Genomic DNA, 12,218 nt, shown 5'->3' on the forward strand with positions numbered 1-12,218 from the left:
GGCTTCAGAATTCAGGGTTTTAGCGAGTAATGTGCTTCATGAATTCAAATAATCTTGCCACTCAATTTTTGCTTCAGTAACAGTCAGAATTCTTTGGTTTAGGGTCTGTGTTCTATCAGCCTGATTATTTTCATTGCTCTTCCCGGGACCGTCTCTAATGACCTTATTATCTTTCTTAAACTGCAAAAACTAGCTCTGCATGTACCATTCCTGATGCAGAAGTTCTGCAACTTGGTATGAGGGAAGGAGAATGTCTTCTATTTGGTTTCAAAGACCCTCATCCCAAAGTTATATTGCCTTATGATTCCCCCCACTGAAGTGAAGACCACATTTTAGAAAATTCTTACAGTCTTTTTAAAATGTTCCTATAATTCCTCCCCACTGGCTTAGAATTTTACCAAATGTCATAGAAAACCTGGAAAATTATTGCTCACTATTCTTCAAAATGATTTTACAAACATTTTGGAAATAAGTCTGCTAGTACCATCTTTGGAAGATTTCACAGTGACTACCTCTTCATTCAGACAAGTGCCTATTTGTCTTTAGAATGTACTAGATAAACTGAGCTTGCACGTTAAACCCAATTGTACCTGCATTTTGCTTTATTTGTTGATACCTGTTTTGGTGAAAACCTTTGATCCAAGCCCACTGGTGCCTGAATGAGGGGTATACTCTCAGGAAGGCAGAGAGCGGGAGAGCAAAACCAGTAGTAGAAGTGGTACTTCTTCAGATCCTAGAAGAAAAAATATAACAGGATATCAGAATAGAACCTATGACTAAATTGAAAGCATCTATTAATGTAATTTCCCATAACCACGTAAGACAGAAAAACTGATGCACACAAGATATGACCAGCTTGTCAGAAATTCTCATCTCCAATAGAACTCATGATAGATACTGAATTTCACTCCCACACACCACACATTGCTATCTCATGATAAACATAATATACTTTTTTGGCCACTTGCTAACAGAAAGTGCTCAGTAAGTAACTGACACGATTGTCATCATTGTTTAATACACAAAACCACCCAGGGAGATAACTATTATCATCCCATTTTATAGACAGAAAACTAAAGCTTACAGAAGGGTGAAGAACTTGAACAAAACAAAGATACTAAGTGGCAGAGAGGGGATCAGAACTCTGCTTCCAAAATTTAAGCTTTTGTTCATGAAACCAAAACATTCAATGTTCCATCTGGGAGGCATGACCTGCAAACACAGTTACCATTCTCTTTATAATCAAATGATTTAATCATGTTATTAAAGAAGCTGTGCTATTCATAACCTATATGTGCTGAGATAATGTTGCTTTCAGAAATGTCTTATTGGTGAAATTCAAGTCAACAACTATGAAGCACTTGTTATGTACAGGACAAAATATTAGACAATAACAATAAGAAGATAAATAAAACCCAGTTCCAGCCCTTGAGCTCACTTTCTGCAGGAAGCAGAGATTAAGTTAGTAGTGTATATGTCACAGAAGAGGTTCTAAGAACTACAGAGCTTCAAAGATAGAAGAGAGTGCATGTCTTGGTGCGCGTGTGTGCATGGGCACACGTGTGACTGTGTGTGTGTGTGTGTGAGAGAGAGAGAGAGAGAGAGAGAGAGAGAGAGAGAGAGAGAGAGAGAGAGAGAGAGGTTGTTCTTCCACAAGGGCAAAGAGATGCAGGAGAAAGGATTGTGAAGCTGTCCTAGGTACGGTTTCCACTCAGGTTGAATGCTCTTGCCTCTGAATTCTTGCAGCATTTGTGGCCTGAATCACTCATGTGTAGGATCCCATAGTTACGCTGCTATTTGACAGCTTACCGGCTGGTCTGTTACCACTGATCACAATGCACTTTAGTTGGCTAATTAATATTTCTTCTTGAATCGTGCTACAAATAAAAAGTGGATAACTGCCCTATAGCTTTTTTTATTGAGATATAATTCACACACCATAAAATTCATGACGTCAAAGTATATAATTGGAATATTTAGTATATTAACAAGAACATTTTCATCACCCCCTACAATAAAAAAAACCCTTACCACAACGATTTTCAACCAGTGTGCCACAAAAATTTTTAAAACATGCAATATCTGACTATTTAGTCAGGGGCACAGACCTATTTTCCTTAACACTGTCAAATTAAAAAAATGACAACAGCCAACACAATAGCTGTACGCTGTTTAAATTAATTAAAATTCTACCTGTTTTTTTTGTCGTGTCAGCAAAAAATATATTTTTCAGTGTGCTACAGAATTTTAGTAATTAGTTTATGTGTGCCGTGAGATGAAAAAAATTGAAAATCACTACGTTAGCAGAAAATCCCCATTCCCTGCTCTCCCCATCCCCTGGAAATCACTAATCTATTTTGTCTCTACAGGTTTGACTTTTCTGGACTTTTCATATAAATCAAATCATATTAGATGACTTTTTAAAACATAAACTTATATATAAATGTGTGTCTAGATGAGAAAGTCTAGTAATCACGGTTTCTGCACTCTTTAATTCTGCCACTAACTGATCAACTAGGAATAAATTCTCTTTCGACAATAGCGAAACTGCAAAACTGAAATTAATGAAGTGTCTGTTCCTTCAAGTCCTAAAAACAGCAGGGAAAAAAAACAAAACACACCTCCAGAGATTATTCTCTCTTTTTGTACTTAAATGATTTATCATAAGTGATCTTTAGTAAAATGTTAAACAATTCAAGATGAAGGATTCACAATTTCTAAGAAGCTTTATGAGGTCATACTCAAAAGTCCAAAGACTTGAATTTCTTAGGATTCTTTTCAGAACACAAAAGGCCTCCATTAAATTAAACATAAAGCCCTTTGTGCCTGAAGATTTTAAAAGATAGAGACTTTTAATATTTTTAAAGGCAGACTAAGAATGCTCAATAAAAGGGCAATAGGCTAACACACATAAGGACTCTGGGAAATGCCTTGAAACTTTAAGTATGAGTGAATGTTATTTTTTCTCTTTAAGTGCAAATTGTCAGTTAGATTCCACTAACTAGAATTCTTGGTATAGAAAATGTATTTATGTTAAAGTAACAAAACTAGAAATCTTTAACTAGCACTATTTACATCTATTCTAGTAGTAAACCTACAAAATTACTCAATTTTGCAGATGAATTATCAATGCCAAATTGCACCTAGTAATCCCATAAAGAATTTAAAATTTTTTCTATCCCCCTCCTGTTACACATAAAGCGGTATAACTGGTTAGAAAATGTGCTCCTTTCAGATAGCCACCCTTTGGAATGGCCTCCAGTTTGATTCGGATCATTCTTTCAGTAAATCAGAGGCAGCATTCAGAGGAAATGAGGATTAACTTGTTGGGGAGAAAGAAAAGCAAGACCTATAACTTGGAGAAAAAAAAGAAAGAAAGAAAAATGTGGGAAAGAGGGTTAATGCCCAAAGCTGTGGTGAAGTAACACACTTAAGTTTATATGCCCCCTCCAAAGAATTTATTCTAAAGAAATAAAATGAGCACAGGGGAAAATATCAGTACGGCCAGTATTATTTGCTGCAGCAATTTTTTTAAGTAATTATTAGAAACAACCTAGCTGTACAAGAATCTATAGAATATACACTTGACAGAATATTATGTAATTGTGCTTTATTACAGAAGAAAAATTAGTTTTATATGTAGATTATAGAGACACACATATAAAACATACAGTGTTTTATTGAACTTTGCTTTATTATGCTTCACAGATGTTGCATTTTACAAATTGAAGGCAAGACCCTCTACCAGCAAAAGATTATGACTTGCTTTATTGCAATACTTGCTTCATTGTAGTAGTCTGAAACCAAACCTGCAATATTTCCAAGGTATGCCTGTGCATATATATGTACATATACACATATGTGTGTGTGTGTGTAGCTAGTATCTCTACATTCTACCCATATCACTTTCCCCATCACCAAGACCAGGTTGTTTCCCTTACTGCCCTAGGCAGCAGGTGTTACCCTAGTGTGATTTCTTTTCCTCTTCAAGGCTGTCCTCAATGTTCATTTTAATTAGGTCTCATTTATGTAAAACATTTTTCCTTCTTAAAAAAACACAATTGTGTGGACAAGCAATGTAGTGTCATCTCCTCTAGTCTACAGCTGCTTGGGGATGACCGGGTTTCCTAAGATATCACCTTTTCTTTATGTCAATGGACCCAGCACTGAGCTCTGCAGGACTGTATTTAACAAAAACGTTAGCAACAACAAACCACTACTTCCTGAATCTGACTCTATGGTGTCCTGAATGACAAGAGTCTGATGACTGCACTATATAAACCATACAAATATTACCAGTAGTATGAGTATACCAGTATGATCAGTAAGAATTAATTAATTTTGCACTGGTAATAAGGGCCAGCAATATTGGGCCACTAGCCAAATGAACATTTAATAGCCGTGACTTGAATGACACAAGGTAAAAGCTTCAGGGAGAAGACAGCAGACTGTTCTATTGGCACAATGGGTTTGGCCAGGGCATTTGAACAATCTAAGTGTGACCCAGAGTCCATTTACTTACTGCAAATGTCAAGAGGAGGAATTTGTTGAGGAGAACAGGGTTTTCAAGAGCAGTGCCTGATTTTATGGATTCCCATATCTGCCAGAAGGGAAAAAAAAGTGTCAAGGTAGGATATCAGGCATCTCTGAGTCTCTCACTCTTAAGAGAAGCACAGAGCTGTACAGCCCCAAACTCTTCTTTCCTACAGGCCCAGCAACACTTATCCCAGACAATGAAGTGGGTCATTACCTCACTCTTCCCATTTCCCACCCCTCTCCACCAGCCACACTCACATAACAGGCTGAGGAAAGTGAGAGAACCCAGAGGCCTCCTCTCAGTGGGTTTCAGCATCAGAGGAGGCAACTAGGCCATTTTCATGCCTTTCATTATCTCCTTCAACAAATATTTACTTGTTTCCTAGTATATAGCAGGCACACGGGGGTTATAAAAATAAAAAACACAGTCCCTACCCTCAAGAAGCTTACAGTCTAGTGAGAGATTCAGGCATAAATGTCCAAGTACACAATAAGGTAGGATGTGCTATCACAGAAGGATGTAGAATTCCTGGGAGGAACACCAAACTGGGCTGGGAGGTGGGAGGGAAAAGAGCCAACGAGGGCTCTGGAAGGCAGTGATTTGAACTATGCAGAGGAGATTTCTTAAAGTCTTATTTGGGATTATCTCACCCCGAGATAGGAAGGAAAGAGAATGAACTTCAAATTCATGAATACTCAGCAAGTGCTGTGACTAGAAGCAGAAGCTGGTACTGGTCAGCAGCTGCTGGTCACAAGACGTTTTAGTAGCTAAGATTAGTTGCTAAATGTTATGTCACTATGCAAGACAAACAAATGGGTCTTAAGAACCATTTGGATGGAAGAGTGAAATAAGCAAAGAGAAGTTCCTGCTATTGAAATACTGTGGTGCTGCTCTGCTGAAGAGCAGACCCTAGTTTCTGATAAGCCAAGTGAGGGGAACTGTGGGAAAGTCTGAGCTCCAGGCAAAGAGTGAGGACTCTTGTAGGGGGCAACCTGTTTTTTCCATGATGGATTAAGGTCTGACCCAACTTTGGAGATGGCCTTTTAAATGTGCAGCCAAGCCCTATCTGGTTTGGCTCAGTGCATAGAGCGTCAGCCCACAGGATGAAGGTCCTGGGTTCGATTCCAGCCAAGGGCATGCATCTCGGTTGCAAGCTCAATCCCTGGCCCCAGTTAGGGCACATGTGGGAGGCAACGATGTGTCTCTCTCACATTGATGTTCTTTCTCTCTCTCTCTCTCTCTCTCTCCTTCTACTCTCTCTGAAAATCAATGGAAAAAATATCCTCTAATGAGAATTAAAAAAAAAAAAAAAAGAAGATAAATGTTCAGCCAAAACAAAGAGCCCAGGAACAGTCAAGCTGCAGGCCAAGAAGAACAACCATCATCACTTGAGTCACAAGCTGCATCCATTGTGAGGGACATAAGGGGCACCTTCTTCAAGACCAAAGGCAGGAAACTTCCTTCTCTAACCATGGCACCCACATAAGTGAGAGTCATTTTTTGGTCTGTTTTAAAATATATTTTTATTGATTTTTCAGAGAGGGAGAGAGAGAGAAACATCAATTGCCTCCTGCACACACCCTGACCAGTGATCGAACCCGCAACCTGGGTATATACCCTGACTGAGAATCAAACCAGTGACTTTTCAGTTCACAGAACAGCACTCAACCAAACTAAGCCTCCCTGGTCAGGGAAAGAATCTTTTTTGTTTTTGTTTTTTAAGACTAGCGTAAAGACCACTCGATTAAGTGGGTTAGAGGGGATGGGAATAAATTGTCCCCCCATTTTAATTCCTCACATAGACTCAGATATGAAGAAGTAAAACATTCCAGGTAGAGAGAACATCATGTCCTGAGGAAAGAGGAGAGAACAAAAGCAGGTGAAGGAAGGAATGAGAAGTGATTTACTGTGGGTCAAAAAAGGTGAGGGCAAGAGTGATAGGACAGAAAGGCCACAGAGACCAGGCCATGAGGGGCCTGGTAAATCAGCTGGAGTGGTTTAGATTTAGCCCTGAGGATACTGAAGAGGCTATACAACCACCTCTGACAGCACTACAGTGCTTAGACTAGAAAGTCTCATCCAGGGGCACAAAGAACAGAGAATCCAAATGCATTCGGACATAGAAACAGAACTCTCAGACAGAGGGTCAAGTTGTTTCAAAATGTTATAATTGGAGATCAGCAGCAAAGCTTTTCACACACTGCCCTGTATTCTGGCCTAAACCCAGGTGAGAGTCTCAGTGTCTTATCCCTGACCTTCTCACCAACGCAGAAGCCAACTATCTTTGAGGACCAACTATATACTAGTTTCTATGACAGATCCCTGCACCTGATCAGAAACACCATGCCTTGAGGACCACAGAAAATACAACGACTACATCATGTTTTCCCAGCTAACCTCATTTGCTGCTTGTTCCAAAAGTAGCTTCTTATCTGCAGCCTTGAAAGCCTCGAGTGTGTTGGTGTTATACAGTGTTCCAACAGCCGGGCAGCAATGGGCTGGGGTGGGAGCACTCCTGGATATAACAGAAACAAGGTTAAGCAGGCACAGCTGGGACCCAGAGAGCCAGGGAGTGACAAACAAACCAGCACAACAGTGAGAGACAGAGGACAGTGCTCTGGAGGGGCAAACAGACTGACTGTACATTTCTTTGGAAAAAAATGAATATTATTGCTTAAAAAATAAAAACAGGCATTGCACCTCCCAAAAGCCTCTATATTCCCCTTACCCTAATCTCTTAGCATACTGTTCTTCCATTGCCCCCAAATATAAGTTCTTTCTCTATTTGTTATTCTTTCCCATCTTTAACCTGAAAAGGAAACATTATTTATTAAGCTTGTGCCAAGAACTATACAAGGTTTGAATTCTCATAACAGCTTGTTCTCCTATTTCAAGGTTTAAGTTACTTGCCTAAGGTCATATAAGAACAGGTAGAGCTGGAATCTAAAGTCAGAACTAGTTAACTCTGAAGTGCTATGCTCCCCACTCCTCACTCAAGCCCTCCCCGGGCCCTGTTCCGAACCTTCCTCTCCCAGGAAGCCATCTCCCATTGTCTTTGGTAATAGTTCACACATAAAACTGAGCATAATATTTTAGAGTGTTTCCAAGACAGTATGACTATATCCGCCCAACTGGAGGACAGTAAGCTCCTTGAGGGCAGGGAACACGTCCCCCTCTTCTGACTGTCCCACAACCAAGCCCAGCCCAAACAGGCTCTGCACAGAGCTGTATATACCCCTTGGTAGAGCCACACAGACAAAATGTGTTACACCAAGCTACCTGACAATTCATCATGCCACACGGGTACTGTACAATGCCCTGGAAGACCTCACAGTCTTCAGAATAATCAAAGTCAGGAGAGGGAAAGATGAGTTGATTCTGAACACAAACTCAGATGTGGAGAAATCTGGTCTCTTCTATAAAATGATTAACTTGTGCTCAGTAGTTATAGATGCTAAAAGAAAATACCATCTCAGCAGCCTAATATTGCTGTCACTTAAGAACCACTGTGAAAAAATGCACTGTTATTTATTGCACTGATGGTAGCTGTGTTTAAAAGACCCAGTGTCTCTTCATTTAAAGTCTGTGTAAAATTGGGGTGGGGGTGGGCTGCAAGAAGAGATCTAAGCCTAGAACAGGTGTGAAGGGGTGCAACGAGTGACAAAGATTCTGCCAAATGCAGTCTATAAGGCTCAAATGCCAAGTCCTAGGGGTGAGCAACTTTCAATGGCCAGAGCCTTCCTTTGAGAGCTGACAAATCAGCAATCACAGGTTGTTTGTCACCACTCTACTCCAACATAAGAATATTTTTCATCCAGGTGAAATGAGGCCATCAAAGATAGTCTTGATGAGAAAATGATATCCAGAAGAAGTGAGATTAAGACTAGAGGAAAGAAGAAGGAAGTGGAGCAGTTGATAAACTAGACCTTCTACATCAGGCAACTTTATGAAATTGCTGCTGAAACAGAAGGAAGGAGGTTAAGATCTAATTTGGATACAAGCAGAAGAGGAGGAATGTACCCTCCTTCCTAAATGTCCAAAAGTCCTGGGTGTGTGAAAGCCATGCCAAAGCCTTGCTCTGAGAGTGGAAGAAACCACATCATGAGAATTCAAGCAACTGCCAGGTCAGCTACATTCCTAGATCATCAGTGCTCATGCAATTACTGAGGACAAGAGGAAGTTTCAAAGGAGAAGCATTTTTCATGATTAAAGTTCCAGCAGGGGAAGTGTCCAGGGAAACAAATTTAGAAAGTGATAATGGGAGGGAAAACCATTCTACCAGTTTCTCAAGGTTCAAGTTCCACTTGTTCCACAAAGACGTGGCTCAGATGAGACCTAGAAAGAGCCTTAGACTTGGAAACAAGATAATTTAGTTCAAATTCTAGTCCTGAACACTTATTAGTTTAGTTTTCTACAGTTCCACTTACATGAAATGTCCAGAATAGGCAAATCCATAGAGACAGAAAGTAGATTGTGGTTGCCTAGGGTTGGGGGAAGGGAGGAATGACGAGTGACTACTAATGGGTACAGGGTTTCTTCTGGAGGGTGATGAAAATGTTCTGGAATTAAACCATGGTGGTGGTTTGCACAACCTTGTGAATATACTAAAAACCACTGAATTGTACATTTTAAAGGGTGACTTTTATGGTATATAAATTTTACCTCAGTAAAGCTGTTTAAAAAATCAGAATCAGAAATCTTCCCTACAGCCAACAGTGAATGTGTACATTATGTGTACATTACAATGATGTGTACATTAACCTGGTAAAGAATGGATCTCATAGAGGCCTGAGCCCAGATCTGTTATCGCTGAAAACTATGCCTTTACTTCACTCAGTCTCCCAGTGATTACTCAGGAAAGTACTGAGATTGTTTTGCACCTGTTACTTACACTTGGCCAAACCAGGCATGAGCCAAAGCCTCTGGAACAGGCAGGCAGTGGCGGTGGCCAGGACAGAATGAATCCTCCAGAAGGGCAGAGGTCGCTTTTCACACCTGCAGGAATCTTACTCCACAGCTTTGCATGGCCACTGGGAACTCTGGGAACCTGGGAAGTCATACTCAGTCTGGGAGCATGCTGCATTATTTCCCGCTTGCCATGATAATCTGAGTTTCTGATGATAACATCCTCTAACAGAGTCCACTGGTATCCTTCCATCAGCCACACCCTATCTCATTTTGACAGCCATGCAATTAGACTGCTTGTAACTAAATACAACAATTTTTTGAGCAACTAGTACATGTCAGGATCTGTGTTAGGTACTAGTGAGATAGCAGAGAATAAGAAACAGGTAATTTTGTGCATGAGTCTTACTTCCTTAGCTACTGTTTAGGTTTTTGAGGGCCCTCTTTTTCTCTAATTGAGTCCAACTTGAGGCTTAGAGAAGAAAAATAGTTCTTATGCCTAAAAACCAAGGGAAAGAGGCCCAGGGAAAGAAAAACTTTTTTAAAAAACTAGTTTCATGTTTATACAGAAATTGTCCACCAAAATCTATTCTCCTCTTCTTAAACAGAAACAGAATACATACAAGATGCTGGTAGCTGGACACCACATTTCCCAAGCTTCCTTGCAAGATATTTGAGGCATTGTGCTCTCCCCAGCAGAATCCAAGTGGAGTGGTGCACGTCCCTGCCTGGCTAGGACCTTTAAGAGACTGGGTAGGTTTCTTCCACCTGTTTTCACCCTGGCTCTTTTTCCCTTTCTATCTATTATAACCTGAAAGATACAATTCCGTCTTAAGCAGCACACAAACACAAGCCCCCTAGAATGATGAAGCCATAAGAGGAAAGAAGACTGGACCACCACCCAGGACTATGAAGTAGGCAAGAAAAGAACTTTCTCTGTGTTTGAGCCATTACATTCTGGAGTCTAGTGCAGTAGTACACTCTACCCCAAAATAGCACCCTCCAATGCAAGACAGTTGGTGCCTGACTGATCATTCACCTAATACAATGTAGAGAACAGGATCCTGTGTTGCTACCTTCTGGCAGAGATCCACAAAGCTTCCAGGGACTCAGAGTAAAAGGGATTTATCTGCTGCTATGCAAAGCTGAGATACTGATGGCATCTGTAAGTGACAACTAGGACTGTTAGCTCTTCAACTGTATCTTACTCCTCTCTGTACACCCAGTGCCTAGCACATTTTATTATCAAGACACAGAGGAAACAATAAGTATTTCTGAAATAACTATTACCTCTCCATATTTATTACAGCACAAAGCACACTATAATGCAAATATTTGTCTTCTAGTTCAATCCAGGGCCCTTCCAGAGCTCCATGTTTCATAAGTCTTTGTTTTCCTAACACCTACACATTTTGCACATAAGCAGCATTCAGTGTTTGATGAATAAATTCATAAAGATTTTCCTACAAACCCATGCAGAAGTGCAGTAATAAAAATAAAGAAAGTGCAATAATAAAAAAAAATAATTTGGATATAAAAAACTCATTTCTTCTGAGGAGCTCTAAGTGCATTCATTAAACTTCCTAACTATCTTAGTCTGTTCAGGCTGCTATAACAAAATACTATAGAATGGCTGGCTTATAAACAATAGAAATATATTCTCATAGTTCTGGAGGCTGGAAGCCCAAAATCAAAGTATCAGCATGGTTGGGTTCTGGTGAAGGTGCTCTTCTGGTCACAGACTGCCCACTTTTTTCTGTCTTCACATGGCTGAAGCAGTAAGCTAGCTCTCTGGGGCCACTTTTATAAGGGCACTAATCTCATTTGTGAGAGCTTTGCCCTCATGATCTAATCACCTCTCAAAGGCCCCACCACTAAAAACTATAACCTTGGGCTTTGGGTTTTCAACATATGAATTTGGGGGTACACAAATATTCAGACCATAGTACCAACCATCCTAGGAAAGAGGGACTCAGAAAATCACAGGCTTTTAGAACTAGAAGGAACATTAGAAGCTGAGAGTTAAAGATGAGGAAACTGAAGCTAAAAAACTAAAAGGACTTATTCTAGGTAACTTGGTTAATCAGCTGTAGATAGATACAAAGTCTTCGAACTTCAAATCCAGGGCTATTTCCCCAACACTAGGGCCCACATCTTATTCTTGCTGATCTTTCCCAGTGCCTACCAGGGAGCCTCACATCCTGTGAGTATTCAGTAGCTAAATAAACAAGTATGATGAGAAAAACCAAGCAATTTATGTGAAAGTCATAGCTGCAGGAACACAGATATTTTTCCTTCTTTCAACTAAAATGTCTGGATCACTAAAATTTAAGATGCTTGAATTTTGTAATAAGACCAAGCCTAACTTCTGTGAACTGCTTTTTTCTATAATTGTTCCAAAGAACAAAACTATTAATATCTTTTAAAAAATAACCTTCAGTCTAGTATCAGAATAAAGATAGGAGTGAGGCTATGATGAATGTTAGACTCTCCAGATTATACTGAAACTACACGGCTGATATTCCCTACTTTACCATCTTCATTCAGATAATTTATTGCTTGCATACTGTCCGTATTTTTCTCATTATCTTGCAGTTGCTACAAAATTAAGTGAGTCTTTACCAAAACAGGGCAGAGATTACTAGGATTTAATTTGTTTTGATAAGTAATCACAGGAATTTATTATGGACCAACACTTAACATTTTAAAGATATAAAGACTAACATTGTTTTGCATCTATGTTATGGAATCTAATTTTATAATTTGAGATAAAGGA

The 12,218-nt window shown here is 39.7% G+C and overlaps 1 protein-coding gene across 1 annotated transcript in view; it reads right to left on the minus strand.

Moving 5' to 3' along the window:
* ATG7 (autophagy related 7) overlaps positions 1–12,218 on the minus strand; it is a 217,036-nt gene that overhangs the window by 181,493 nt on the left and 23,325 nt on the right. Inside the window, exons 4-6 of the mRNA XM_016209928.2 lie at positions 6,935–7,052; positions 4,523–4,600; positions 617–733 (exon numbers count right to left, since the gene is read on the minus strand). Of these exons, the coding sequence (XP_016065414.1) occupies positions 617–733; positions 4,523–4,600; positions 6,935–7,052 (313 nt within the window). The remainder of the gene's footprint in view (positions 1–616; positions 734–4,522; positions 4,601–6,934; positions 7,053–12,218) is intronic.

Source organism: Miniopterus natalensis, chromosome 15, assembly GCF_054644295.1.
Source record: "Miniopterus natalensis isolate mMinNat1 chromosome 15, mMinNat1.hap1, whole genome shotgun sequence".
NCBI classification, from domain to species: domain Eukaryota; kingdom Metazoa; phylum Chordata; class Mammalia; order Chiroptera; family Miniopteridae; genus Miniopterus; species Miniopterus natalensis.